The sequence below is a fragment of the Rousettus aegyptiacus genome, unplaced genomic scaffold (assembly GCF_014176215.1).
Source record: "Rousettus aegyptiacus isolate mRouAeg1 unplaced genomic scaffold, mRouAeg1.p scaffold_m13_p_15, whole genome shotgun sequence".
NCBI classification, from domain to species: domain Eukaryota; kingdom Metazoa; phylum Chordata; class Mammalia; order Chiroptera; family Pteropodidae; genus Rousettus; species Rousettus aegyptiacus.
In genome coordinates this window covers 29,152,302-29,178,566 of record NW_023416290.1, presented here as the reverse complement: position 1 = coordinate 29,178,566, position 26,265 = coordinate 29,152,302, and the positions used below count along the sequence as shown (strand labels likewise).

The 26,265-nt window shown below is 36.8% G+C and overlaps 1 protein-coding gene across 3 annotated transcripts in view; it reads right to left on the bottom strand.

Moving 5' to 3' along the window:
* Positions 1 to 21,958, bottom strand: part of INTS8 (integrator complex subunit 8) — a 57,020-nt gene extending 35,062 nt beyond the window's left edge. For 2 of the 3 annotated variants that reach the window (XM_016129862.2, XM_016129864.2), the window contains exons 1-8: positions 21,676 to 21,958; positions 20,277 to 20,451; positions 12,019 to 12,159; positions 11,634 to 11,705; positions 8,952 to 9,003; positions 7,875 to 8,057; positions 4,699 to 4,806; positions 3,015 to 3,170 (exon numbers count right to left, since the gene is read on the bottom strand). In XM_016129862.2, the coding sequence (XP_015985348.1) occupies positions 3,015 to 3,170; positions 4,699 to 4,806; positions 7,875 to 8,057; positions 8,952 to 9,003; positions 11,634 to 11,705; positions 12,019 to 12,159; positions 20,277 to 20,451; positions 21,676 to 21,805 (1,017 nt within the window). In that variant the 5' untranslated portion in view covers positions 21,806 to 21,958. Of the gene's footprint in view, positions 1 to 3,014; positions 3,171 to 4,698; positions 4,807 to 7,874; positions 8,058 to 8,951; positions 9,004 to 11,633; positions 11,706 to 12,018; positions 12,197 to 20,276; positions 20,452 to 21,675 lie in introns of those variants that run through there. The other variant, XM_016129865.2, reaches the window with a different exon arrangement.
* Positions 21,959 to 26,265: the final 4,307 nt, after the last annotated feature.

Genomic DNA, 26,265 nt, shown 5'->3' with positions numbered 1-26,265 from the left:
GGAACATTCTCAAGAATCGACCGCATACTGGGATACTGAGATAGCCTTAACAAATATAAGAGGGTTGAAATCATACCAACCATATTCTCTGATCATAATGCTCTGAAACTAGGGATCAACTACAAAAAGAAAACAGGATGTACCACGAATATGTGGAGATTAAACAACATGCTACTGAAGAATAACTGGGTCAGAGAAGAAATAAAAAGAGAGATCGAGAGATACATAGAAATGAATGATAATGATAGTACAACGGATCAAAACTTTCAGGACACGGCAAAAGCAGTCATAAGAGGAAGTTCATATCATTACAGGCCTATCTCCAAAAACAAGAGTGAGCCCAAATAAACAACCTAATGCTTCATCTTAAAAAACTAGAAAAGGAAGAACACAGGGAGCCTAAAGTCAGCAGAAGGAAAGAAATCATCAAAATTAGAGCGGAATTAAGTGAAATTGAAAACAGAAAAAATAAATGCAACAAAGAGCTGGTTCTTTGAGAAGGTTAATAAAATTGACAAACCCCTGGCTAGACTCACTAAAGAAAAAAGAGAAAGGACACAAATAAACAAAATCAGGGATGAAAAAGGAGAAATGATTAGACACTGCAGAAATACAAAGGATCATACAAGAATACTATGAAAAAAGTATATGCCAATGTCACCATAAAAAAATAATTTTAAAAAAAGCATATAACATCAAATTTATTAACCTAGAAGAAATGGACCAGTACTTAGAAAAATGCCATCTTTTTAAGACTGAATCAAGAAGACCTGGAAAATCTAAATAGACTGATCAGCAATATGCAAATTGAACAATCATCAAAAACTACCAAAAAGTAAAAAGTCCAGGACCAGATGGCTTCACCAGTGAATTCTACCAAACATTCAAAGATTTAATACCTATTCTCCTCAAACTCTTCCAAAAAACTGAAGAGGAGGCAATACTTCCCAACTCATTTTATGAGGCCAATATTACCCTGATACCAAAACCTAGTACAGATAACACAGAAAAAGAAAACTACAGACCAATATCTCTCACGAACACAGATGCAAAAATCCTAAATAAGATTAATTAGCAAACCGAATACAACAACATACTAAAAAGATATATGCCATGATCAAGTGGGCTTCATCCCAGAAGCAGAGAGATGGTTCGAGATACAGAAATCGATTAATGTGATACTCCACGTAATTAAAAAATAAGAATCATAAGATCATATCAATAGATGCAGAAAAAGCCTTTGACAAGACAGCATCCATTTATGATCAGAAGACTTAACAAAATCGGTATAGAAGGAAAGTGCCTGAAGATAATAAAGGCCATATATGATAAACCCTCAGCCAACATTATAGTTAATGGTGAAAAACTAAAAACTTTCCCTCTAAGATCAGGAACAAGGCAAGGCTGTCCACTATCGCTACTGTTATTCAATATAACACTGGAGGTCCTCGTAAGTGCAATCAGACAAGAGAAAGACATAAAAAGCATCGAAATAGGAAATGAAAAAGTCAAACAGTTACTATTTGCGGATGACATGATTCTCTATATAGAAAACCCTAAAGACTCCACAAGAACACTACTAGAAACAATAAACAAATATAGTAAAGTTTCTGGATACAAAATCAATGTTCGAAAATCCGTAGCGTTCCTATACTCTACTAATAAAGGGTCAGAAAAAGAAGAGGAAAAGATAATTCCTTTTGCAATTGCACCAAAAAAGAATAAAATACCTAGGAATAAATTTAACGAAACATGTGAAGGACCTGTACAATGAAAACTATGAGACCCTATATTAAAAGAATTTGAAAAATATACAAAGAATGGAAAGATATTCTGTGTTCTTGGATAGGAAGAATCAACATAGTTAAAATGACCATGTTACTTAAAGCATTATACAGATTTAATGCAATCCCTATCAAAATCCCATCGGCATTTTTTAAAGAAATAGAACAAAAAATCATCAGGTCTATAGGGAAGCACAAAAGACCTCGAACAGGCAAAATCATTCTGAGAAAAAACAAGGCTGGAGACATCACTCTGCTCAACTTTAAATTATACTACAAAGTAACAATAATCAAAACAGCATGGCATTGACAGAAAAACAGACACAGAAACCAGTGGAAAAGAATCAAGAGTCCAGAATTAAACCCAAGCTCATATGGGCAAATAATTTTCAACAAAGAAGCCAAAAACATACAGTGAAGAAAGCAAGCTTCTTCAAAAAATGGTGCTGGAAAACTGGAAAGCCACCTGCAAGAGAATGAAACTAGACTGTTGTCTATCACCACACACCAAAATTAACTCAAAATATATTAATGACCTGAATATAAGACCTAAAACAATAAAAATGCAAAGAAGAAAACACAGGGACTAAACTCATGGACCTTGGACTTTAAAAGTATGAATTCTAATCCCCAGTGATTTTCATTACAAAACTAAAGATATATACCCAGAGGGAGAAATAAGAATCTCAACAGACTATTTTAAGCCTTCTTCACGAGTAAAACTGAAATGATGACCCGGCTTATTGGCTAAGTGCACTCTATAACACACCATCCAAACCTACCATAACCACATTGCTCACTTTCTTGTTCAGTCTTAATATTTGCAGTGGCTAATGAGGCTGGGCTACAAGGCTATAGTTTCAAATCAGACACAAAACTTTAGGGGCCATAAAACTAAAAGTTCTCTACCTATAATTCTAGAAGTTAAAAGTTCTGCTTAGAGTTTCTTATAGAATTTATTTAAAATGGGCAAGTTCTGTACATTCAAGAAAGGATATCGATAATAAGGAATCAACATCTATATATTGCTTTGTCTTAGTGTTTATAAACTATAACTTTTCACTTGATTCTCATAGGAAGCTTATGAAATGGGGTAATTATTACCACTATTATATAGGCCACTTTGACAGACTTTCCCCAAATCACACAACTGGTAAATGACGGTGCCAAGATTCAAACTCAGTCCTGTCTCGCTTCTAAAATTTTTTAAATTATACTACTAAGTCTTACCTGATAGTTGCCAGATCTCAAACAAATATGGACTTGACTATATGGAGTCAACTGTTGAGAGGTACTATCAGAAGAAGGTACAAGAACATCACATGCTTGACAATAACCAGCTAATCGCTTCTCATCTATGGTACAATGAAGAGATAATGAACCTATCTGTAAAGTAAGAGATATATATCATTATCCATCAATGTAATAGAAACAATAAGTCAAGCACCCAATTAGTGCATTTAAACAGTACAAGAAAATGATAAAGCAAAATCCAGAGCTGGAGGAAACATAAAAAATATAAAGGTTAAAAGTTTACAGCAGATGTCAGCAAACTATTGCTCACAGGCCAAATCCAGCCTGTGGCCAGTTTTTGTAAGGCCACTGAACTAAAAATAATTCTTAAAACTATAAAGGGGAAAAAATTAACAACAAATGAGAATTAACTACAAAAATTGTGTAAGGTCCATAAAGCCTAAAATATCTACTATCTGGCCCTTTACAAAAAGTTTGGTGACTCCTGGTTTAGTTTTCAGGACAACGTATAAAAAGCAGATGTTATTATCGCTCTAAGTGTGACAATTAAGACATTAACAGAGTGAACACTGTTAAAAAGAAGCTTAAAATATTTAAAAATACATATACTTTGTAGAAATTCACAGGAGAGCAAAAAAAAAAAAAACCTTCAATCTTCACTCAATTGGAAAAAATTGGAATGCTTCTACTAAAACAGAAAGATGATTTAAAAGACATTTAAAAAATTGGAAAGGCTTAAATCAGTATACTTGAAATGCCACAAAATTAGAAATCTGATGAATTACCTAGGCAAAGTAAAATGGGGATTCTGAATGGGTCTCAAAGATTTAAAGTAAATTTCTAGCAAATTTAATCCATTTATTGGGTGAGAAAAGAAGAGGCTAAAGTGGGAATTTTTCTAGGCACCAGGCATATGAAAAACTTATTTACACAATTTAAAAATCAGTCTGAACCATAAAAAAAAAATACAATTGATAAACACATGAAAAAATTTACCCTAAGATTTTAAAAAATGCAAAAATTTTAGATACTATATATCATCCATCAAATTAGCAATTAAAAAAAAAAAAAAAAACCTCACTGCTGATTAGAGTACCCAGAGAAAGGTACCCGAAAAGCAATTTGGTTTTATATATTATAGCCTTTAAAAAATTAATAACCACTGGACATGGCAATTCTATTTGCAGAAATTTAACTAGAAAGTATCTAAAGTCCAAACAAAAATTTATGCTTGGAGATATAAATACTGCAGCTTTATAATAAATAAAAACAGTAAACAACCTAAATGCCCACACATTAGGGAAATGAAGCAAATCACAAAATAGAATACATTTTAATGCTGATTCAAAGATTAAAGCAAGGCACAAAATAGTTTATATAGAATGAGCTTAACTGTATAAAAACATATATATATACACATATATATATATATGTATATATATATAAAGAATAAAACCTGGAAGAAAATAAGGTAAAGTGGCAAAAAGAGTTACCTCCAGGCAGTACTAGTAGAGATTTTTTAAAATGTTTTCAGTGCTGTTTTTGAACTTTGCAAATTTACTACTACAATAAACACTACTGTTTATCAGAAAAATTAAGGCCAAAAAATGTACAGATGTTGTAAAGGACTGTGTATTATGGGCCTCATGACTGTATTTACCTCTGCAATTAGTTCTTTGGTTCTAAAAAATTTTTCTCTGGCATTTTCATAGACAGCTGAACTTGTAGAGCCTTGCTGGAAGTATGCTGCACCCAAATCATAACACACCTAAAATGGTAATAAAGACCAATTTGCTTAGTAATTTTTCACATACTTAAGAGTTGACAAAACCCAAAACTGTCTCAGCAAAACTAGATACATATACAGGAAAAAAATATATTTCAATAAGCAGTGAAACATTAATGATATTAGTCACAAGCAACAAAAAACAACTATAACTGACTTAAGCAGAAACCAGATTTACTGATAAGATTTCAAGTAGCTTAAAGTATTATTAGTAAGTCCAAAGAATCAAGCATAGAAAACAAAACGGGCAAGGGAGGCAAGAAGTCAGGATGAGAGCCACAAACTGCTTTAATGAGATACCACTACAGCCATTCCAACACTAGAATTTGCAGCTCATATCACCTGAAGCCACCAGCACTAGACACTGAAAGCAGCAGCTACATACATACATTCTTACTCATGCTGCCCCTGAAAACTAGATGCTACTATCGCTGTTGCTGGTAATCACCATTACAATGGACTATCATCCCCACTTCACTGACTTACTAGCTCCTGAAGCAGTCTACACTAAACTTCTGTCACACCTGTGTGTCAAGCTTGCCCTTCAAATAGGGTAAGGCTAGATAGAGAAAGCTAGTATTTGGAGTTTACAGTTCTATTATCGGAAGGAAACTCTGCTTCCCACTAAGTCTCATAAGGTACAGAGTTCTAAAACAGAAGAGGAAAACAGATACTGGGGAGTCTCCCCAAAAGATATTGGGGGAAGGGAGGGAGCAAACATCTACTCTAACAGGACTGGTCAGAATAAAATATTTAGAAATTTGAATTAATGACTATAAAATGATAGTCAAATTTTATCTTTGATGATAGTCAGTTATCTTTTTATCTGTATATTTTTGTAAAATCTGTATATTTTTTTTCCAAGAACTTTCTTAAATTGATGCCTAGATTTACCAAATACGGAACTCAAAGACTCAGATTATCCAACCTGGCCATTTTATGGATAAGAATAGTATGGCAAAGAAAGTGACATGTCCATTTAAAGTATTAGCAGAGCCCAGGCTTGAACCCATAACACTAGGCCCCTAATATTCTTTCTCAAGTTTATTCTACACATGGCTGACAGATCAGTCTTTTTGATCTAACTTTCTTAAAATCTTCAAATCATTCTAAGTCAGAGAAAGGTCAAATGCCTTGGCCTGATCTCTCTCCAAACCTCTCCATTCTCCTCTACTTCAATCATACCAGTGTCAATTCACCATTCATAACAGATCCTAGAAATAAGCTTCATTCCACACCCCTTATTTCCATTTACATCAAACCAATCTTAGCCAACAAATACTTATTCCTTCTCCAAACTCCTAAGCTGTACAGTTTGTATTATTCATTATGAAGCTACTCTTCACTGATACGCATTATAGCTATTACTCTGTGTCTGTGCTCTAATTATTATGGAGCTAGTCTCTACTGATATGGATTATAGCTATTATTTTATTATTTTGTGTTCAGAATGCTTACCAGCCTCTAGAATACTGCTTTTTACTATTTAGTTCACACTAAATGTTTGGTTGATTTTTATTCTAGAAAGCTAAAAAGAAAAAGAAAAAAGAAAAAATATATATGGGAGATAGATTTATACACACACACGTGTGTGTGTGTATGCATTCATATTACAGTTACATATAATTTCTCTTTTTAAGCAAGGACAGAGTATAAAAGTTCAAAAAGATACTTTCAAGTATTACTATACTAGGTGACTAGTCATTAAAATGAGTTTAAATTCTGTAGTTAAGAAGTGATCAATAGGTTAAAAAAAAATCTGATATTGAATCTGCCCTTAAGAACAGTAATGCTTTTGGTTTTACTGGGGGAAAATTTTTAATATTTCTGTGTCAGGTAAATTTTGGTAAAGAATGCACTTTAAATATGAACATGCTAGAGAATGAAATTACTACTAAGTTGCTATTCGAAAAATAGGAATTATGGCTCTGCTATGTAATTAAAAATATATTTGATAAAGTTTACTTTGCACATCTAGACATCTTATAAGAGTTTTGTTTTTCAGGTTATTATCATCCACTATACTGAGGAAATCAAAAGTGTTACCAATAATTTTTAAACAGACTCTTAGCGATTATGAGACACTACAGTACCAGAAAGCTTCCTATATGCAAGCTTCATTTAACGATTTAAAGAATTTTTCTTTGTCTATGCCTCATTACTCCTACTAGAGCCATCATTTCATCAGGTCTTGAAAAAATTATTACATTCAATTCTGGAACCAGCTAATTTGAAAAGGCATCTTCCAACACTTTGTCACTATTTCCTTTTCGCAAATGGGAAATAGTGATTAAAAGTCATGTCAACTCACATGACAAAGAAAAATACTGAAGAAAAAAAAAAAAAAAGAAACTATTCTAGTGGCTCTCTTTAGACAATTGTCAATATTTTTAAATTTCTATTATACTCAAGGCTCCGTGCTAGAAAGTGAGAAAGATATAAGTATACTAAAAAAAAAAAAAAAAAAAAAAAAAAAGACCTCAAAGTGTTTACAATCCAGTAGGGGAAAAACAAAATGAATAAATAACATCCAAAAACAAACAATTGAAAGCTGTCAAAAGAACTAAGGCCCAAAGTTACAGAGAGCAGATACCTGAAGATCCTTGAAGATCCTTGAAACACGAGATATTTTCTCTAGGGACCTACACATTTCAAAATCTAGAATAAATAGTTGGGTCTTTCTTTTCTCATGGGGGGAGGGATGCAAAGACTCCTTAGATTTCTAATTAATTATATGAGTGAACTGTTAATCAGTTATGTATTCACTGCATTCACTGCATTCTCAGGATTTAAACTCTATACACTAAATACTACTGGGAGACTATTTCAGAGATAAACATCAAATGAAATTTCCCTTGCATTTCTTTTAGAAAAATTTCAAGTGAAGTCTTACAAAATTTACAAATTAAGTGCAATGTAGTTATAATAGCATCTTAAGTCGAAATCGAAAAAGACAAAAGAAATAAATTCTAATTAAAAACATTACGATGATCTCATAAAATTTTCCAAAAATCTGCCATACATTATCTATTAAATGCTGAAATAAATACCTGGCACTGCATCTCTTCAGTTTTGATTTTCAATCCAGCAGTAAAACTCTCTGTTTCTCCATTTACCATGCCTGGCTCCATGGCCAATAAATCTAGTGTTCTCATTGTGTGGACGTAAAGATCCTTATTTAGTTTAAGGGCTGCCTCTAGTACCAAAATAGAATCAGAAGCTTGCTCTTTGAGCTACAAAAATTCAATAAACAAATTATTAAAATACAAAAATGGCAATGATGGATGATGTTAACCAATATATATTTATAGGATACTTAGTAACTTAGTGTACTAAGCTATTAAAAATTTTAAACACAGTAGGAATGCAATTAAATTTAAATAAAGTTATCTTAAATTAAAAAAAAATACAGCAAGTTTCTACTGTGAAATTAGAAAATACAAATTGGAAAAGTTTACATTTTTTCTACAGAAAAGTAAATTTAAAAATGCTTTCAAGATTTGCTGTTCTATTGATTTATTCAAGTAATGTTTGTATACTTCAATGTACTAGCCATTTTAATAGGAACCAGATAACAAAAATAAAACACAGGTTTTTGCTTCCATATTCAAAATACTACATCATATTTGTTTTATATAGATGCGAATTGTTTATTTTCATCTCCTTTCCCAGCCCTTGCACTTTACATGGTATCTCTGGCACATCATAGGTATTAAAGAATTAGAGATCGTTTTTAAATTATGAAAAATCCTATGTTTCTAGTTTTACATAACTAAATTTAAAAATAACTATTTTTCTGACTATCAAAGTAATTTTAAAACATATATTTATTGTAGAATTTCTGGAAATAATTAAAGAATATAAAGATACCACCTGTAAGAATAATTTGTCATATCTGTCAAAGTATCATAAAATATTCAACAGAAGTGGTGGTAATGTACTCTATCATTAAGATTGAAAATCTGTACAATTTAGCATATTACCAAACTATGTTCTAACACTGAAAACCTAAATATCATTGTTTCTAGACCCTGACAATTCTCAAATACCTAAGGTTAGGAGAAGCATCCAACATGTTCTAAATGTGTCCCAGACATGTTAAAAATATAACTGATGTCAACACTCACCACTTTCAAAATATTTTCTGTTAGCTCTTTCTCTTGTTGCATGTGATTCATACTAAAAGAGAAATTATTGAACAGTATTGAATGTTACTCAAAAGACTGAAAGTTCAAAACTTTAGGACATCATCCCTGAAAATAAGGTTGAATTTAAATAAAAATGTTTTTAATGTTATTTCCTCTCATGGTTAAAAAAAAAGAAACTCAATTATAATGATGCTCATTTATTTACCATTATTTTCTCATTTGCTTTGCATTAAAAAAAAAAAAAAAAACCTTAATTTAAAAATAAAACTTACTGGCAGCCAAAGCTCATTTATATCAAGTTAGAAATTACGCTCTTTAGCTCTAAATTTGAGTAAGCTGCTACCTCGAATTTAAGAATTAGGTTCGAAACTCCAGATATGATCAAACTATTGTAATAACGTTTGTAATAACTTTTTTAAAATTTATTTTTCAGTAGACATACAATATTAGTTTTAAGTATACAACACAGTAGACATTTATATAACTTACAAAGTGACCACCCCAATAAAACTCTGTTGTCCCACAAGTCCCTTAAACTATTCTCACATTTTTATATTCTTGTTGTTCTGATTGGGTGTTTTCGGCTACCTTATCTTCTAAATCGCTTTGATTCATAGCTCCATCTAATCTGTTGATTCCCTCTAATGTGTTATTTCAGTAACTACAATCCTCTTTTCTGACCAGTTCTTTATGTTCTCTATCTCCATTTTTATGGTTCCTATCTTTTTATTAAAGTTCTGAGCTCAATGAGCATCCTTATAACTAGTGTTTTGAACTCTGCTTCTGGTAGATTGCTTGTCTCCATTCTGTTTAGTTCTTTTTCTAGAGCTTTGTTCTGTTTCCATTGGGGACATGTTTGTCATCCCATTTTGGCTACCTCCTTATCTTTGTTGCTATGTATGAGAGCTGCTATATCTCCTGGTTTTAGCAGAGTGGCCTTATGTAGTAGGTGTCCTCTGGGCCCAATGGCACAGTCTCCCTTGTCACCTGAACCAGGTGCCCTGGGTGTGTGTCCCTTGTGTGAGTTCTATGTGCCCTCCTGTTGTAGTTGAGCGTGGTTGTTATTTGCATATATGTGGGAAGGACTGACCCTCAAGCTCACTGTGATAACAGTAGAGTTGTTGTGCAGGGGCTGACCATATTGATGCAGGATTTGCTTTAGCAAGGCTCTGGTGACTGCTGAGTCTGCCTTTGGGTGTGTCATTTGTGGAAATGGTTGGGTGCTGCTCTGGTGTGGTCTGTAGCTGACAAATGGGTATGTTGTTTCTGGGGCCTCTTGGGAGGGACTATGGTGCAGGCCAACTCAGCCATTGCCTGTGCCCTGCCTGGGGCCACTTGTTATAAGCTACAAGTATTTGTGAATGGTTGCCACTTGTGCTGAGCTTGGAGGAGACTGGGAGAGGCTAAGCTGTGAATTGAGGCTGGCCGCCACTAGCAGGCATGGGGCTGCTTAGCAAGAGGGATGGGGCATACCAAAGTCAGATGCTACTTTGAAAGTTTGAAACATGAACCAAGACAGGCTGTTTATATGGAAAGCCACTGGAAGCAGCTTGGGTGGGCCCCCAAGTCTGATGGGCTGGGATCTCAAGGAATCACCAGCATGGGGTAAATGGTGTTAGCCAGGTTGATGGAGACTCAGATATGGCGCTGACCTGCACATGCAGGCTGAGTGGGGAAAGAGTTCAAGAAAGGAACAACACCTCTCTCTACCAGCACTTCTGTATGGGAGAAAGCTGCAACTCCAGCCCTCGTCCTGAAGCCAGACAATTTAGTTTCTCCCCGTATGTTCCTGTCACCTTTTGAGCTGCTGCCACAGTGCTGGAGCTCAGAGCCAGTGTGTCAGCAAGTAAATCATGTGCCAGCCCTTTAAGAGGAATGTCTAAGGCTCTAGCAGCCCTCTGTCTCACTCAGCCACAATCTCTGCTGGTTTTCCCAGACAAAAGTTGTGGGGACTTCTCTTCCTGACACTGGAATCCTGGGCTTCCTAGACTGGGGTCCTGGTGTGGGGCTGGGACTCCTCATTCTTCAGGGGGGGATCTCTGCAGCTGAGACTGCCCTCATGATTTTTAACTGCCACACACACGTGCAGGGCCAGCCCATTTCCATCTCCTAGAAGCCTACCAGTTTCAATGTGATTTCTTCTATATGTCCTTAGTTATAGAACTTCTGTTCAGCTATACATCAGGTAATTCTCAGTAACAGATCCGTGTTCTGTAGGTTAGCTATAATTTTGATGCGATTGTGAGAGCAGGTGAGCACCTTGTTTACCTTCTTATCTTGCCCAGAACCTGTAATTTTATACTCTACATTGCACTTTAAAATATTTACAAATATTAACTTCCCCCCATATAAAACAAATATATCTTCTGATAAATTAAATGAAAAAAATCTTAATACTTTGAAGGTCAGCTAATACTATGATGAAAGGCACAATTACCAAACCACTCCTCTTCTTTTTCAGAGCTCTCTTTTCTAGATATCCAGAGTACTACCTGATTCTCTCACCCTCTAACTCCTCCAAACCACCTTCTTATGCAAGTCTTATGCCCTCCGCCTTCCAATTTCTGTTCTACTCCTTCTCTACCAAAGATTATTAGAAACTTGCAAATTTTTTCTTCTGATGAAAACAGGGCCAAGTAAAGGTCATATATGTCAACTTACACACTTAACTGAGGAGGTCCAGGTTTTGCCTGTTTGACAGGAAAACTACTTTGAACAATTGTCCTAACTGCCCTAAAGAAAACACAAGAAAAAAAAAATTTAATACATTAAAAATATCACTTTATTTTTTTCAAGATCTGTATTGTAAATTAAGTGAAGTTTCGATTAACATATAATAAAAACTCTGTAAATCATCCACATTTTTTTTTAACCAGAACTTTTTTCATCTATGTAGTCACAAGATTCCTCCAGCATACTTACTACTTTCCACGATCCTTTGGAACACTCTGGAGCATAAAGAGGCCCTTACAAACACACCCCTGAGTGCCATATTGCAATTAAACAGAGGCTAAATAACACATTTTGGGTTTATGAAAATATTTACCATCTATTGTAGAGAAGTATAGCCATGGCAGTGGTTGGTGGTAAAGTGGCCAGATCCATGTCTATATGTTTTGTCCCAGGAGGAACTTTACTGATGCACAGAAGTTCATTCAGCAGCATATTCAATACTGGAACAGACAAACTTAAAAGGAAGCATATGGTGTATGTCTGTGTGTTAGCTACATAAGAAGCACAAAATACACAATTCAGTATCATCAATGAAAAGTAATTACATTGTTAAAGGACTAAATCTAAAAAGCTATTTTATTAATCTGTCTCAACTTATGAAAATATCAAACTCTGAAACATTTTTAAACTTTTATTATGAAAACAATTTAAACATATACAAAAGTAGACATAATATAATGAACTCCCATGTGCCCATCATCCAGCTTCAATAATTATCAACTGAAGGCCAATCTTGTTTTACATGTATTCTTACCCTCTGCCCTTCTTCCCATATTATTGTGAAACAAGTTTATATTATTTCTTCCCTAAGTACTTCAGAATTGATCTTCCAAAAATTGACTCTTTATGTAGTCACAGTATTAACTTCACATTTAAAAGTTTTAATTATTATCAAATACAGAATCAGTGTTCAATTATCAAACTGTATAATAAACATACTTTTGTACACATTGCCATCTGTTGACATGCCCCTTGAGTCTATTAATGGATAGGTTCTCCCTCAGATTAAAGAATAATTTTTTTTTAACATTCTAATATTTAACGCTGGAAAATGAATCATGAAAAAAAAAGTTTAAATACTACTAATGAGATTATAAACCAGTACAACTTTCTTGGAATGCAATCTGGCAATATGCAATATGTGTGTTAAAAATGTTTATACCACCTGACCCAGCAATTTAATAATCTAAACTAAGGATGTAACTAAAAATTCAGATGTAATTTAAGGACAGATATTTACGGCTCTGTGATTTATGAAAGTGAAAAGCTAGAAAAAAAATGACTGTCAATGAAAAAACAGTTAATAAATTACTCATATAATCGAATCATCTCCAAAAAATAAAATGAGAAAATGGTCATAATATTCTGTGTGTGTGTGTGGGGGGGGGATCAAAACAGTATATAAGGTATGATCGTAACTTTGTTTGAAAAATAAAGATAGGAAACTTTGTGTAAACATAGTGGAGTGAGAGACATCCCCAGATCTCTCCCCTTGAAACAACAATAAAGTGAACATCTAAAACTCAAAAAAAAAAAAAAACACCCAAACTGCACACCAGCACGTCTAAGCATGGGATCTGCGCATAAGAGCTACCACAGGTCAGAACCCCAGGTGTTGGGTGGTTGACTGGGAGAAATAAAGAAGCTGCCTCTTGCAACCGCCAGAGCTCCCTGTACACGGGGTGGGGGGGGTTGGGGGGGTGGAGAGTTCCCTTAACAGTCCTACCTGGGAAAGCTGTGAGCTAGCTCCCTGTGGTCAGCCAGCAGTAGGGCCCAGTCATCAGGGTAGAAGGAAAAGTAGCAGGACGGCAGAAAAACAACAGTTGACTTTTACCAGCCACAGCTGCAAAACTGAGACTAAGCCGCAGCCCCCACCCCGAACCCAGAGTCTCTCTCCACATACCCTCCAAAATTGAACACTGCGGAGCCCTAAGGGAATCTGAACAAACACTGCCAAGACTGAAGCTACCTCTCACAGCCTCTGGAGTGCCCTGTGGGAAGAGGGGGAGGGGAGAAGGTGCAGCAACTTCCCTCAACAGCACTGCCTGGAAGGGCTATGAGTTCCACGCAGCCGACACCATGGCACAGTTATTACTGCAGAAAGCAGAGAAGTGAGAGCGGATCACAGCAAAGCAACAGTTGATTTTTACTGGCCCTGGCTGCAAAACCAAGGCTGAGCTGCAGCCTCCAATTCCGACCCAGAGGGCGTCTCACCCCATACCCTCCGAGACTGAAAAAACGCTGACAAGACTGTCACTGGCACTGACAGGGACTGAAATTGAGTGTAGCAACCTTGATTAAATATCTACGAGAAAATAAAAAAGGCAATATTTAGGCTTAATATAAAGCAGGGATCCAAGAGGCTTAGACACCACCTACTGGAAACCAATAGAAAAGCGTCTTCTTTGCAGCAGGCTAAAGATACCTTTATATAATAAATCCTTCTGGAAAAACAGCAGAATACACTTCTGTTAATGCCCAGGCATAGAAATAGTCCATTAAACACCATGAACAACTAAGGTGACAAGGCATCTTAGAAAGAAAGAGAAAAATCTCTAGAAAATAAGCTTATAGACATAGAAATATGCAATTTAAATGACAGAATTCAGTATGGTACTTCTGAAAAAACTCAGTGCATTATGAAACGAATCATATCAACGATTTCAGGAATTGAAAAAACATCTATGTGAGCAGAGTAAGGAGACTGAAACCCTCAAAAAGAACCAGATAGAACTTCTGGAAATAAAAAGCATACCGCAAGAGTTGAAAAATGAAATAGCAAACTTGGCAAATAGAATTGATCAAATGGAGGAAAGCATCAGTGATATGGAAGACAGATCTAGAACTGAATCAGAAGGAAGAGAGAAACCGAGAATGAAAAATAATGAAAGAGAAATACAAAAACTAGCTAATACCATCAGGAAAGGAAACATAAGAATAATGAGCATTATCGAAGGCAAGGAAAAGGAGCAGGGACTAGAAAGCATTTTCAGACAAAAACTGACGAGAATGTTCCCAAATCTAAGGAATGAACTGGAGCTTGGAATTCAAGAATTCAACAGAACACCCAATTACCTCAACACCAAATGGCCTTCACCAAGACATATTGTATTAAAATTATCAAAAATAAACAACAAAGAGATTTCTCAGGCCAGCCAGGGAGAAGAAAACGGTAACTTATAAAGGAAAACCCATTAGATTATTCTCAGACTTCTTAGCGCAGACCTTACGGGCCAGAAAGAAATGGAATCAAATATTTAAATTATTAAGTGACAGGAACTACCAGCCTAGAATAATGTATCCAGCTAAGCTCTCCTTTAGATATGAAGGAGAAATTAAGACCTTCAGAGATGTACAAAAATTGAGGGAATTCTCCACTACAAGGCCTGCATCACAGGAAATACTGAAAGGGGTCAGTTCACCTAAAAACAAAATGATGCACACACACACACACACAAAAAAAACCCCCACATAATTAGGAGTAAGATGACTATCAGGCAAATAGAAGCAGAGGAGTGCAACCCTTACTAGGAACAGGGTATTATAAGCTTAAACAATAAGAAGAGAATTGCTATAGCAAGATAGTAATGAACATTTGGCATATACAGGGACAAACTGAGACAACGATGACTGCAAAACGGGAGGATTCAAAGATTCAGATTCGCAAAGGGGAACGGAGGTAAGGCACGCGTAGATGAAAATGTATGACTGCATTATGTATAGCTATGCTTTACATATTCATAATGGTAAGTAACCACATGCCAAAGATTCAGAACTGAAATATATAACATAAAACAAGAAGGACTAGAGGGAAAACTCACAAAAGCCAACCAAATAAAGAAAACAGAAACACAAGGACAAGGAAGCAATGGAAGCACTGAGCTACCAGAAAGCAAAAGACAAAATGGCTATAGGAAAACCTCCTATTCCAATAATCACCCTAAATGTAAATGGACTGAACTCACCAATAAAAAGCCAGAGTTGCAGATTGGATCAAAAAACAAAACCCAACCATATGCTGCCTCCAGTAGACACATCTCAGCTCTGAAGACAACTGTAGACTCAACGTGAAAGGGTGGAAAATGATATTCCAAGCAAATGGCATTCAGAGAAAAGCAGAAGTAGTAGTACTAATATCAGATGGAATAGACTTCAAAATAAAAAAGGTAAAGAAAGATACTGAGGGACGCTTCTTAATGATAAAGGGAATCATGCACCAAGAAGACATAACACTTGTTAATATATACGCTCCTAATCGGGGAGCTCTGAAATACGTAAAGCAATTACTAACAGAACTAAAGGGAGAAATAGACCAAAACACTATCATAGTATGGGACCTAAATACCCCATGTTGAATATGGACAGATCATCCAAACGGAAAATCAATAAAGAAATAACATCCTTAAATGACACATTAGACCAACTGGACATAATTGACATTTACAGAGCGTCCTATCCCAAAACAGCTGCTTATACTTTCTTCTCTAGCGCACATGGAACATTCTCAAGAATCGACCGCATACTGGGATACTGAGATAGCCTTAACAAATATAAGAGGGTTGAAATCATACCAACCATATTCTCTGATCATAATGCTCTGAAACTAGGGATCAACTACAAAAAGAAAACAGGATGTACCACGAATATGTGGAGATTAAACAACATGCTACTGAAGAATAACTGGGTCAGAGAAGAAATAAAAAGAGAGATCGAGAGATACATAGAAATGAATGATAATGATAGTACAACGGATCAAAACTTTCAGGACACGGCAAAAGCAGTCATAAGAGGAAGTTCATATCATTACAGGCCTATCTCTAAAAACAAGAGTGAGCCCAAATAAACAACCTAATGCTTCATCTTAAAAAACTAGAAAAGGAAGAACACAGGGAGCCTAAAGTCAGCAGAAGGAAAGAAATCATCAAAATTAGAGCGGAATTAAGTGAAATTGAAAACAGAAAAAATAAATGCAACAAAGAGCTGGTTCTTTGAGAAGGTTAATAAAATTGACAAACCCCTGGCTAGACTCACTAAAGAAAAAAGAGAAAGGACACAAATAAACAAAATCAGGGATGAAAAAGGAGAAATGATTAGACACTGCAGAAATACAAAGGATCATACAAGAATACTATGAAAAAAGTATATGCCAATGTCACCATAAAAAAATAATTTTAAAAAAAGCATATAACATCAAATTTATTAACCTAGAAGAAATGGACCAGTACTTAGAAAAATGCCATCTTTTTAAGACTGAATCAAGAAGACCTGGAAAATCTAAATAGACTGATCAGCAACATGCAAATTGAACAATCATCAAAAACTACCAAAAAGTAAAAAGTCCAGGACCAGATGGCTTCACCAGTGAATTCTACCAAACATTCAAAGATTTAATACCTATTCTCCTCAAACTCTTCCAAAAAACTGAAGAGGAGGCGATACTTCCCAACTCATTTTATGAGGCCAATATTACCCTGATACCAAAACCTAGTACAGATAACACAGAAAAAGAAAACTACAGACCAATATCTCTCACGAACACAGATGCAAAAATCCTAAATAAGATTAATTAGCAAACCGAATACAACAACATACTAAAAAGATATATGCCATGATCAAGTGGGCTTCATCCCAGAAGCATAGAGATGGTTCAACATATGGAAATCGATTAATGTGATACTCCACATAATTAAAAAATAAGAATATGATCATATCAATAGATGCAGAAAAAGCCTTCGACAAGACAGCATCCATTTATAATCAAACACTTAACAAAATCGGTATAGAAGGAAAGTGCCTGAACATAAGGAAGGCCATATATGACAAACACTCAGCCAACATTATACATAATGGTGAAAAACTAAAAACCTTTCCTCTAAGATCAGGAACAAGGCAAGGTTGTCCACTATTGCCACTGTTGTTCAATATAACGTTGGAGGTCCTTGTAAATGCAATCAGACAAGAGAAAGATATAAAAGGCATCCAAACAGGAAACAAAGAAGTCAAACAGTCACTATTTGAAGTGGACATGATTCTCTATCTAGAAAACCCTAAAAACTCCACAAGAATACTACTAGAAACAATAAGCAAACACACACAGTAAAGTTTCTGGTTACAAAATCAATGTTCAAAAATCCATAGCATTCCTATATTCTACTAATGAAGGGTCAGAAAAAGAAGTGGAAAAGATAATTCCTTTTGCAATGGCACCAAAAAATATATATATATATATAGAGAGAGAAAGATATTGTGTTCTTGGATTGGAAGAATCAACACAATTAAAATGACCATGTTACCTAAAGCATTATACAGATTTAATGCAATCGCCATCAAAATTCCATTGACATTTTTTTAAAGAAATAGAACAAAAAATCGGCGGATTCGTATGGAAGCACAAAGGACCTCGATTTGCCAAAGCCATCATGAGAAAAAAGAACGAGGCTTGAGGCACGACTCTGTCCAACTTCAAATTATACTACAAAGCGACAGTAATCAAAATGGAATGGTATTGGCAGAAAAACAGATACACAGACCAGTAAAACAGAATTGAGAGTCCAGTACTAAACCTGTATTTATATGGGCACATAATTTTTGACAAAGAAGCCAAAAAACATACAGTGGAGAAAGAAAAGCCTCTTTAATAAATGGTGCTGGGAAAACTGGAAAGTCATCTGCAAGAGAATGAAACTAGACTGTTGTCTGTCACCACACAAAAATTAACTCAAAATGGATTAATGATCTGAATATAAGACCTGAAACAATAAAATGCATAGAAGAAAACATAGGAACTAAACTCAAGAGCCTTGGACTTAAAGAAGATTTTATGAATTTGACCTCAAAAGCAAGGATAGTAAAAGTAAAAATAAATGAATGGGACTACATCAAACTAAAAAGCTTCTGCTCACCAAAAGAAATAGTCAACGAGGTAAAGAGAGAATTATCCGAATGGGAAAATATATTTGCAAGCAACACCTCCGATAAGGGCCTAATATCCAAAATATACAAAGAACTCATACAACTCAATAACAACAAAAAAAAATCAATCAAAAAATGTGCAGAGGACTTGAACAGATACTTCTTCCTAGAGGACATACAAATGGTCAACAAATATTTGAAAAGATGCTCACCATCACAGGCTATTAGGGAAATGCAAATCTAAACCACAACGTTAGAATAGCTATAATCAACAGAACAAGCAATAACAAATGTTGGAGAAGATGCGGAGAGAAAGGAACCCTATACACTGCTGGTGGGACTGCAAATTGCCACTATGGAAAACAGTATGGAGGTTCCTCAAAAAACTAAGAATTGATCTACCATATGATCCAGCAATCCCTCTACTGGGTATTTACCCCAAAGACTTGAAAACCCATATCCGAAAAGATATTTGCACAACAATGTTTGTAGCAGCATTATTTACAGTGGCCAGGACATGGAAGCAACTGAAGTGTCCTAACTATAGATGAGTGGCTAAAGAAGCTGAAGTACATATATACAATGGCATATTACTAGGCCATAAGAAGAGATGAAATACTGCCATTTGCTACAACATGGACCTTGAGATAATCATGCTAAGCAAAATAAGCCAGACAGAAAAAGTTGAAATCACATGCTATCACTTATATGTGGGATATAAACCTAACAGCAACAAAGGAACGGGACAAACAGACTCATGGACATGGACTACAGAGTAGACTCATGGACTAGTGGTTACCAGAGGGTAGGGGGTGGGTGAGGAGGGGGGAGGTAGACAGGGTAAGGGTGGACAAATATAGGGGGATAGAGGGAGGGTGAAGTGGGTGAAGGGGATCAAATATATGGTAGCTGAAGGAACCTGGTCTTTGGGTGGTGAGCACACATTTGAATACACAGATGTCAAATTATAATGTACATCTGAAAATTATATAATTTTATTAACCAATATTACCACAATAAGTGTAATTTAAATAATAAAAAATAAAGATAAAAATGACAAAAATTACACAGAAATTTTAAAAATACTTCTCTCCCCTATTATTTCCTATTGCATTTTTTCAAATTTTCTATAAGGTATTTCTTTTTAAGTTATGAGGGGAAGGGGATGAAAAATTTTTTTCTAAGCATAGCTTTGGAAGTATTTATTTATAAACAAATAAGCACTAATTCTGATAAGACATGTAAATAGTTTGGGATAAAGTGACTGATTTGTGACCAGTAAAATTAACTGAATTATTCAACAGCAAATCATTCAAAATATTATAGAACATCTATCATTAATTTTTATCCATTTTCTTCAGATATGTAAAAGTAAACTAAAATAGTTAAAACTATTTAAGTATAGATTTTCTCCAGCCACCACACTAATTATCATCAAATGCCTTATTACTGATACAATCAAGTTTATACTTCAGAAAGTCATTTAAATTCATCTAACAAATACTTTGTTATACCTTTTGAAAAATATCTACATATTTTACCAAGAATATACAGAAAAATGATTTTCATTTTAAGGGTTGATATCATAAAAGCATATATAGAATAAACCAAAATATCTAAACAGTTCTTCAAAATAAATTTCATTTAAACCTTGTATACCTTTTCTCTAATATGTCCAAGTCCCACTTCAAATGTGCGGCAACTTTAAGAGCAAGCAGTTTTAAAATACGATTTCTCTTGTTATCAGGTGGAGGTTGAACTTGGTTTTGTTCATTAACTGAAGGTTTGGAAGCTTGTTCCAAAAACTGAACTATAAGTTGAACTGGTGCAGGATCTAAGATTTAAAAGAAAATAAATTTTTAAGTTTGAACTATGAAGATGCAAAATAATTCACTGTATTTTTTTTTTTTTAATGGAAGCAAGGTATTCAAATAGCTGTGTAGTTGTGACTAAGGAATATGATTTATAAGAAGTGTACTTGAGAAATAAAAGGGAAGATCAGGAAAGGTGCTAGGGAGGAAGGGAAAACCAATTCCCAGAAGAAAATACTTGACAGGGAAGACCAGAAGTTGGATTTCCAGTTCAGCAAACAAGCAATGTCAATTAGAGGAAAGAGATGCTGTCTTTAGAATTATTGTTTTAACACTTAATTGGTGGAAATTTCATCAACTTACCTGTTTCAGTCAATGCAAAATAGGTATTACCTACTCCACACACAAATTATGAAGACTGAATTAAATGAGATAACACATGGGAAGTATTACAAAGTGTCTGGCACCCAGAAAGAACTCAACAAATGTTAAAAGCAATGAATTAAAAGTATATAGGTGGTAAAAATGCCTCAGTACGCTTAACCTAACACTCTCGTCTCCATCAGTTAATGCCAGTCTATTAGACAGAACAAGACACACCTGGATTCGAACTTTATCAACAAAATTCTATTCAAGGAACTTATGTTTACGCCAGTACCTCTTTCCAGAAATGCCTGGAAAGCCTCCCTCCCTAATAGCACTCCTTGATTAGGATGTTAATTAGGATTATATAACCATCTAGCAGTTGTATAGTATTTCCTGTTCTCAAAGATTTTCTCATTTTATTTTACAGCCCAAATCTGAAATATATCATTGAGTCAGTGAAATCCCCTCGTTGAAGAACAAAATAGTTAAATAAAAACCTAAGATATAACTAATTAGCGTCAGGATTATCTCCGTAACAGCTGATTTCTTCCTATCTCACCAAATTAATCGCAGCAGGGTTCAGTAAAGAGGAGGGTTCAAGTCAGCCTCTCCAAATGTCACAAGACCACCTCGCAGGTGTTAAAATCCCAAACAGTAAAATGACCAAGGGGTGGGGGCGAAAGGGTCAGTCCTGTGCTTATCTTTGGCCCCGCATCGGGACGTAATGCGCAGTAGAGGGGCCCGGCCAGAGCTCTGCTCGCGTCAGCGACTCCTGGGCCGCAGCTTCGTACCCGAGAAGGGGCGTGGTGGTCGTTGTGAGAGCGGCGGGCAGCGCCCCTGGCCGGATCCCGCTCCCCTCCGGCTGCAGGCGCCGCGCTTACCCGGGCAGGGCTTGCGCAGATGTTTCTCCAACAGCGACTCCTCCAGCAAGAACTCGAACCAGCAGGTCTGCGGCGGGGTGCAGGGCCGGCTAGAGGTGGCCGCCTCCCGGTCCGCCGCCTCCGCGCTCATCCTGCCTCCGCCGCCGCTACCCCCAGGGACGCTTCCCGCCTCCAACCTGACACTCGGACGTGAGCCCCGGGGCTGTGATCCACCGAACCGGCAGGAGCGAGACTGCTCACGAAGAGTCTCGGAAACCCTCACAATCCAAAATGGCCGTCCCGCCCCGCCGGAGTTGGGACGCTTGGACCGCCTCCCTGCGCTAGCGCCTCGGGCCAATCGTTGCTCGAGTTGGAGAGTAAGAGGGCGGAACCTGCCCCCAGACCCCATCTTCTCCGTGTTACCATGGGAGATGATTCGAGGGAAGCTGGGTCTCGGTTGGCTTTCGCGTTTTCCTGGGAATTTCTCAGTTAGCAAAGGAAACAGCCTCATCTAGGGTTGCAATGATTCTCAATGTCTTCGTAAAGCACAGAGATCAGGGTAGGGAAGGGTAAGAATGAATGAATTTCCTCAAGTTCCAGAAACAGATCAGAGGCCTGTACAGTAGGGCCCCAAAATGTCCAGAAGAGAGAAGATAAGGAATGGGGTTAATTCTGTTGAGCTTATATATTGTGGTGAAGATTTGGAAGTTTATTCTAAAAGCAATAGGAGGCCATTGGAATATTTTAAGAAAGGCATGCCGTGATCAGTTTGATCTTTTAAACAGATTACTCTGGCTCCTGTATAAAGAATGGATTGGTGCATGTTAAGAATGTACGTGGGGTTAAGGGTAATTTTTCCCTTCGTTTCTTATTTTTCTCGTTTAATAGGAAAGATCTAAATATGTTTAGATATTAATGGTAAAGATACAGTAGAGAGGGAAAAATTGAAGACGCAGTGTGAGGAGATGATCTATGAAGGCAGGATACTTGAGAGATACATTGATGCAGGGCATGCTATTGATGAAAAGGACATAAGAAGAACGGATGGAAGAAGGCATCTGGACTCAGGAGGGTTTTTAGCTTTGGTGGTGGGTAGCTGAGGGTTCCCTTCAGATGGTTTCTATTTCCTCTGATATAAATCTTTTTATAGGGACTCCCAGCCCTCTTCCTGCGTGTCCTTGGCCTTGCCATTTTGCCTATGCGCATGAATCTTCTCCCTTTCTGAAGAACAGTATCTTCACCTCATCTCTACAAGTTCCCTCCACTGAAAGAGAGAGGAAGGAGTAAACTAAAGAAGGAAACAGAAAGGGAGAAAGGAATGTGTGAAGGTCTTCCACAAATCTTCAAGTAGAGGTTGAACAACAAAGTGAGAGCTAAAACAATAGCAATGCAAAATGTGCTCAGATAAAATACAGTCAGGAGAACTTCCAAATAATAAAGAATCACTTTTATTAGCTACTAATATTATGACAAGGTGGTTCTTAAATACTGGAATTTTTAAAACTGATATAAGGAGAAATTATAAAGTCAATTAAAAATATCATAGTACATACAATTCATAGCCATTCACAAGGCCAAGCATTGTTCCTATTTCTAGGAAGTTGTGGAGACCTTGGCCCACAAAATCTAGACTAACTTTAAATAAAGAAGTCATAGGGGAATAAATTGGCACACAGTAACAAGACCTTCTTGGTAGAAAAAAATGCCATAGAAGTCAATGGCCCAGGTCCCAGTACTCTGCCCATACTAGGGTAAAGTAGAGTGGATGTTTGAAAACACAACACTGCTGGTTTTATTTACAAGGTAAACTCGAGTGGAATACTTTTGATACACTGAAGCTTGGTTCATTCTAAGAAGTAATGTGAAAACCTACGCCCACAGCAACAAGACATGGTAGACACCAGATTCCCGGGGGAGTCTTCCTTGACCCGCTCCCCCCACGTGAAACCCATGAGTTGTTCACATGACCACCTTGTGAATCCCTAGTCATTGCTACGTGATTTTCAGGTGAATTCCACCTTACTCCTCATCAAAACACCTCTTATAAACTTTTCATTTTTAATATTTCAGCATTAATACATTATTTGTTAAGCAATTCCCTCTCGACAGTAATGACCTAAAGTCTGTATCCAAGAATAGTTCAAGAGTCCCACGGGAAGCAGTTAAAAGTAATGCACACAATGACTCAGCATTTTTGCTACAATACAGCAAAATAGCACCTATTGTTTCCAACGTTCTAAAGTAGCTTCATCAAGTAGACTCAGCCTCCAAATTTCAATGCCGATAATGCGCGACAGCCACTCTTATTGCCTTCAAGCAGCATGCCTGACAACAGACAAAACATCAGGCCAGTTAACTAATGTAATTATCCGGTAGCCTACGCTGCTGTCCTCAAGTCTTCTCATGCAGACATGACCTTTCAATTGAAGGGCTGTTAGGTGGCTCTGCTATACATGGTCTCTACTTTTCTCTGGATTTATGTGAATTTTACAAAGGAATGTAGAAGTCTAACTCAAAAGTGATCTCCACACCATGATTCCAATGTCACGTAATCTCCCTGTGATGCCTTCAGCTCAGTTTCATGATGGTCACTTGAATCCCGTGGGAAAGCCTTGTGACTATTGAAAGATTCCCTAATTCTTTCTGTGAGACTTTAACCTCAAATTCCTCTGCTAGCCTAAAACAAGGGTTTTCAGAACACATTGAAGAAACTGCTTCAATGTCAATAACTCATCTTTTTTTCCATGGTGACCTAGCCAGTGTCTCCCAAAATTTGTAGTGTGAGATTTGCTAAAGAGAAATTCTGAGGAAGCTGTTGTTTTCACCATGAAGGGGTATCCTCACAAAGACTCAGCATTTTTCCTACAATACAGCAAAATGGCGGCTGTTGTTTCCACTGCTAGCCTTCACTTCCTCACAGTGCACACAGCCTCCAATATCAACCTGTCTTATATGCGACCGCCGTCTCCACTGCCATAAAACAGTGTTCCTGACAAGAGAAAAAAACTTGAGGTGAATTATCGATCACTGCCTGCCCTCATATACCGTTGATCTCAATTAAGATTTGTAGTGTGGACAGAACATTTGATTGGAGGAGGCTCTCTCGGTCACCTTCTTTTACTCACAGACTAATGTTTTCTCCATGTTTATGCGAATTTTCTCAAGTGATATGCATTCATCATTCCAAAGGGAGTACTACATTATCCCCATCTGTAACATGATCTCCCTGTGTTTCATACAGTCCAGTCTCTGGATGGGGCCCTGATTCCCATGAGCACTCATGTGATCTTTCCACGACTCCCTCAGGGCCACACTCCCAAGGTTAATACTGTGAAATTTTGAACACATCAGGCTAAGGACCTCCTCACACTACTAACGTCCAAGCCCCTGTGACAGAAACTAAAGTGCAGTGCATGCCCCTCAGATCAAAGCTGTCAACTCTTACAGAAAAGACAGGAGACTTCCGTTCTGGTGATAGTACTGTCCTCCCTTCAAATGCTGTACACTGAAGACCCAGGCCCATGACGCATAGCGAGTTTCTTCCTAATACTAATATAACGGAGCCCTGGTCTAAAGCCAAAAAACCTATCCTCGTTGAAAATTAGTATATTAGAAACCTTAATCTGGAAGGCCACCTTACCTCTGGTAAGAATATCTTTCTTGAAAAACTAGAATCTTGGCTCCAGGCCTAGACTGTCTGTTAGGAGCAAGAGTCATGATTTTGGCTTGTAGTTCCAATTCTACACCTATTCTAGGAGGTCTATCTACTTTGGGATATAGCATTTTTTTCCCGTTTTTTTTTCTAACAGAGACTGAGTGGTATCCTGAGTCTACAGTTCTTAGATTTTATGTCAGAACAAATGCTGAGTGATGTCCTAGACCCACAGCAACAAGCCCGTCTTTATGCAAGTGAATCTAGAATGGAAACTTAGGCCTACGACACCAAGCCTGAACTCTCCTCACAGGAAATAGTGTTCAGGTCCAGACTCCCATGTTCAAGACCATTCAATTTTTTACAGACTGGATGCAACAACTAATCACACTACACCCAAGGTATCCCCTGTGAACAGAAACTCTCGTGGAGTGTATGGCCCACAAACCAAGATACCTTTTCCGCACAGAAGAAGAATGGAGGCAGCTGTTTATACCTGCAACACTGTCTTCCCTTGAGAGGATTTGGAGTGGTGACACGAGCCCAAGCACAATGCCTATTTTTTCTTAACAAAGAGTGCAAGGGAGGCTGGGGCCAACACAATGCCTATTTTTTCTTAACAAAGAGTACAAGGGAGGCTGGGACCAAAGGCACTAAGGCTGTCCTCTCTGCCTACTAGTAGATAGGAGAGCTTAATCTACAGACCAAGACTGTCCCCAGGGAAGGGAATCATATCTCAAAATCTAGAAACTTGTCTCCTGTCTGGATTTCTAATGAGGAACTAGAGTGCTGACCTTTGTTTTCAGTTCCAATAGCTTCCCCTGAGAGAGGATTGTAAACTGAAAAGGTTTTTGCAATTTGTGAGGTCTATCAAGGGTTGCCTTACCTCAATGAACCATCATAAGAATGGGGAATTATGAACTGTTTGGGGAACAATGTGGTGTTGCTCCATGGCTGAG